This window comes from Triticum aestivum, chromosome 3B (genome assembly GCF_018294505.1).
Source record: "Triticum aestivum cultivar Chinese Spring chromosome 3B, IWGSC CS RefSeq v2.1, whole genome shotgun sequence".
Classification (NCBI taxonomy): Eukaryota; Viridiplantae; Streptophyta; class Magnoliopsida; order Poales; family Poaceae; genus Triticum; species Triticum aestivum.
The window spans coordinates 87,014,469-87,019,507 of record NC_057801.1 but is presented as its reverse complement, the minus strand read 5'-3'; the positions used below and the strand labels follow the sequence as shown (position 1 = coordinate 87,019,507).

Here is a 5,039-nt window from a genome sequence, read left to right as displayed (position 1 = left end):
TTCACGTTGGCTGAGATCTGGAAGATTTGAGAGAAGCAATTCCTCTAATCCTCAAAAACCATGATTTGGGCATCCCCAACAAACATCAAGGGTTCTTCCCTTTTGGAAAGGGCAATGAACCCCAAGAGAAGTATCAGAAGTAGGAAGAAAAGTAAGGCAAGTATGAGAAGAAGAGCAAGGAACTCCAACACAAGTAGAAAAATACCATGAAGAAACATGGATTATCAAGATTCAAGAAATTTGCCCCACAACCGCATGTAACAACATCTAGACCCATAAGTGGGGTTTTTAATTAAACATAAGCAACAGACTCATGGTTGCTCTAAGTGTATGGACAATTTAGCCCACATGTTGTTGGTTCCCGAGATTTGTGACCCCAAAAAGAAAAGGAAAAGAAGAGAGTTGTCTTATGTGTCGATTCTCTAATTTTGTAGTCATATTATGAATTTCAAGTCTTAGGGAAGCCACACTATTAAGACAGGATGTTAAAGGCGGAAGAGAAATGCTTAGTGCTCATCATATTTTTATTCTTTTTTTCGGGTGAAAACATTGTATTACTCAACTCATATTGTCATGTTTTTCTTGCCAAAAAGCCAAAACTCAAACCCCAAAACCCTTCCCCTTGTCGTGTTGAAGCCGCCAAAGCACCCCGAGTCTTTGGGGCTGAAAGCCTCAAGTTTCCAAATGTACAATGGAAACCAGATTATCCGGTGGTTGCCCCGGGCCTGACTCATGGTCGCTTAGTTAGGGATCCGGAGTATCCCAAGTCGAGAGTGTCTTTCAGAACTACATATCATTTCGCACGTCACAATATATCCATGGCTCATAGAAATTTCCACACAACACAACATATTATTTTAGGGAGTGTTCTATACTAGTGATGCAATAGAACCCAATGGTGAGACCACCACTAGTTCATAAATTTACATGTGTAATAAAAGGATGTGTTATAATAGTTACAGTTATTATCTTTAATATCATTACCATCGGTATATCCTTTTCTTATATAGATATCGCTCTCAAATTTGCTTCAAAGAGTTAGTATAGGTCACGAACTACTGCAAAAACAACATCTGAATTATAATTGCACCAAAAAGTCTCGACTGGGTTTGAAGAGTAATTTGCATGTGGAACAACAATAACCGGCCATTAATTACCACTCGATCAATTGATTCAAGAAAAGGTTGGGTTTGTGCACAAGAGGGGAGCTGCCCTAGGCGGCTAGGCGTGCATACACAATGTAATTGAACAAATTTACCAATAACTAACCCTCTTGCACGCCCGCCGAGCTAATCAACAACCAAATCAATCAACAGAGTTCCCCGTATTCGTGGAGTAGAGTCCATTCCGATCCCACGCATCCATGAGCAGATCGCTGGCCGGGTACTCAAGAAGGTCATCGAACGACATGAGATGGATCATGTCGATGTCGCCGTCGACGGCGCAGTAGTAGTAATGTCCCTCCCGACCGTCGCCGCCGCCGCCGCTGCCGTTGCCCACGCTAGCATCGCTCTCTGAGCCGGCGCGGTTGTTCTCGTGAGTGGTTGTCGACTCGGTGGTGCCTGCAGCTGCAATTGCGGCGGCCCCTCCGCCACAGCCAAGAAGCTGGCACGCGAACAGTGGGAACCGTGCCGGAACAGGAGGCGCCGTCGCCCCGGAGGCCATGCTGCTAACCGGTTCCTTCGCTCGGGGCCCTGCTAGCACGGAGGCCTTGTCATCGGCGGCCGGAAGGTCACCCTGCTGCTTTGCGCAGCCGCTGTCCCCCTTCCCGCCTGCGGGGCTGGCGTTCTGGCGCTTCCTGATGCGGGAGTTCCAGTAGTTCTTGATCTCGTTGTCCGTCCTCCCCGGCATCTTCGCCGCGATCACGGACCACCTGATACAAATTTCATGGAAATTTAGCCTCCTGGACGACCGATCCCAAATGTTCCACAATCAATTACGAACAAGAAATCTAGAATGCAGTACCTGTTGCCGAGTGATTTCTGGAGCGAGATGATGGTCTCCTCCTCGCGCTTGGAGATGGGCTCCTTCTTAAGGTCCGGCCGGAGGTAGTTCATCCACCGTAACCGGCAACTCTTGCCGCTCCGCCGCAGCCCGGCGAGCTGCGCCACGGAGCTCCAGGTGGACACGCCATGCCTGGTGATCCGGGTGTACAGCCGCTCGTCCTCCTCCGGCGACCACAGCCCCTTCCTCTCCTTATGCGCCTCCACTTCGCCGCCCACGTCGGCCTGGCTCGCCGGCTTCTCCACCATCCTTCCTTAGCTTTTTTGAGTAGACTCGCTGGCTACTCCTGCGTCGATGGAAAGTTCAGCTAGCTAGTGTACTAATCGCAGCTGGTGCTTAATTATGTGGTGATTGGATCTGCACTACATTTATAGGATGGGTATATGCTATTGGACCTTTCCCTACCAAATATGGTGATCCATCTGTACACAATAATCAATTGTCCTATTTGCAATTGCGTTGCGTTAGTCTTATTCTAACCTATTTTTGTATCTTAGGGTGGAGGCATCCATCCTAAAAGTTACCATGCCACGAGCATGCATGTGCTTATAGTGTACTATATGTGTATCTCCATCATGATTCATGCATGTGCAAGCCAGTAATATCATGCACTAAAAGCATGTTAATTTGTGTCGCTGGAAAGTTTGTAATTAACCTTCGAAACTAAAGCACCCTCGAACAATGACTAGCTTCCTACCCGGCCACCAAAAGGAAATATATATAACGTAACCAATGGATGATCATAGTCACAAACCAATCTAGCATTAATAATTAAGTGAGCATATGAATCCATGCAGAGGTAGGTAGTAACTTTTTGTCAGCTACTCCTTTTGATGGTGTGCTGAGTGCTGACCAGTTTTTGTGGTTACTGTGCACTGGACACCATTGCCTATGTTAGACAGTAACCAACTATGCCATCGTAGTATTCCCTTGAGGAAGAGACAAATATTAGGCATACAGCCAATGAGAGACAATTGCTTCGGCACAATCAAATTAAGGATGGGCCAGGCCATGCATGCATAAAGGTCATCAAGTCACCATCCTGCTAAATTTGTAGTGTACTAAATTAAAGAGCAAAGATTTTGGTCAAGTCATGCCGTAACCACTTTCCACAGGAGTATGTAATTAAACACAAGTGAATTAATTTACACGTGCTGCTTCAATCGTTATATGTTTGTGGTTGAAAAGCTTAAGTTGGAGAGTGATCGATGGTTAATTTGAGCTATCTACCTTTCGATTTGAGTGAAGCGAAGACAGAGATTTATTGATCGATCATAAAGAAAAACCCCTGATTAGATGTTCATTGAGGCTTTCCTGGGGTCGTCGATCCCTGCACCCAACTCCAAAGGTTGAGATTAATTCATGAGCGAGTGTTCCCTCCTTGTTACCTCTCCAATTTCACAGAAAATTTCAGCAAAAACACATTGACCTCCTTGACAACATTTTCTATGAACATAGAGCTAACTAGGAGTATAACAATTAAGTTGACTTACTTTGGGCTTTAGGGAACTTTAAATATGATAATAGAACTGACTATACACTATGTGGTTTGTATTCCTTGCGTCCTAGCTATTGATGTTCTATTGCAACAAAAGCAATGACTCGTATCGAGGAAAACACAACATTTTAGACATTGTTTCACCCAACTTCTCAAACTCCAATTTATATCTTGCTGGATATATGGAAGCATACGCATCGATCAGATCATAGTTTTATTTGCTATATGAAAATTATTGGTCAAAACTGTATTTCCATGACCTTGTCCATGTCTAAAACAAAGCTTGAACTGGTTAGAGTATTGAATTGCTTACCCTCACAAAAAAAGAAAAAAGAATTGCTTCGAGCTAGTAGCTATTTTTTTATGCTCTACCTCCAATAACTAGCAAGATATTTGGAGAGCATCATTAACGGAGTCTGAATTATGCATGTGGTGAGAGCGAGTGCATGTAGGACAAACTTGTGGCGGCCATCTGTCTGTATGTGGACTAATCTGAATTAACCAAGGCTGGACCATTCCATTGTTTAAATTGCATGCACGAGAAGAATCATTAATCTACTTTATCTTCCATGGAGAAGAGGCCATATACTACAGCTTAGCTACCTGTCCAGAACTAAATGAATGTAAGCACAGATGCAAGTTGCATCTGTCTGCATGCCTTACGTGTGCATGCATGCATCTCGTCTGCCTGGATCTGTCGTTGATTAGTAGTACTCTGACTAATCAACATGAGAGTAACCGTTGTCTGAGCTACGGTTTCGATGTTTGACCAAAAACTAATCCAATATCATTATGTGGGATATATGTGTAATGTGACACAAATTTATACCATTCGGCTCGTATATCTATCCTCCAGATGAACCTCTTTTTTTTGCTGTGATTATCTAGCTATTAACAATATATTTTAAATGGAGATTTAGGGCCAAAACCTGGATTTGGACACCCAAAATATGCCAGATACTAATGTGGAATAATACTGATCATTAAGTTTTGACAAGACAATGTCTATTGGCATGGGCAACATGACAATTAAATAAATATACTCAGGCCGCCAACGCGGCTGCTGTGGCGTGTGGACCGTTTGTCTCATGCTGCTGCCTTCTGTGCTGTTGCGCTTAGTACAGACATTGCAAAAGTCTGGATGGTTAGGTTTGTTAATCATTATTGTCTGGCCATACTTAGTCCCATGCATGACGATACCGATAATTGAGCATTAATTCTGTATGAGCTAATGATCTAAATACGTCCTAATTATGGCATCAATATGCAGCGAGAGATGCGCCCAAAGATTCCCGGCAATGACCTGTACACCTTTTTCGTCGATCTGAATTAGTACGCTGCATCACTTTTCAGGAAGGTTAATTATTGGACTAATTAAGGAGCAAGTTGGTTTGTGACCCCATATGATAATTTAGTGGAATCTAATGATGCATCTGTAGTAGGTAAACATGGGGTTTAACTTATCTCGCGAGCCATTAGCTGGTCGCAAAACTGCTGTCGGGCAAGAGAATCAAATGACGTAATTAAGGTACGCACA

At 43.7% G+C, this 5,039-nt stretch overlaps 1 protein-coding gene across 1 annotated transcript; it reads right to left on the bottom strand.

Annotated features, from left to right (window-relative positions):
• Window positions 1–1,149: 1,149 nt before the first annotated feature.
• LOC123064915 (myb-related protein Hv33) lies at window positions 1,150–2,310 on the bottom strand. Its single transcript, XM_044488308.1, has 2 exons — window positions 1,966–2,310; window positions 1,150–1,873 (listed from the first exon to the last, which is right to left on the bottom strand). Exons 1-2 carry the CDS (start codon window positions 2,250–2,252, stop codon window positions 1,306–1,308), a joined length of 855 nt encoding a protein of 284 aa, XP_044344243.1. The 5' UTR covers window positions 2,253–2,310; the 3' UTR covers window positions 1,150–1,305.
• Between the last annotated feature and the right edge of the window lie 2,729 nt (window positions 2,311–5,039).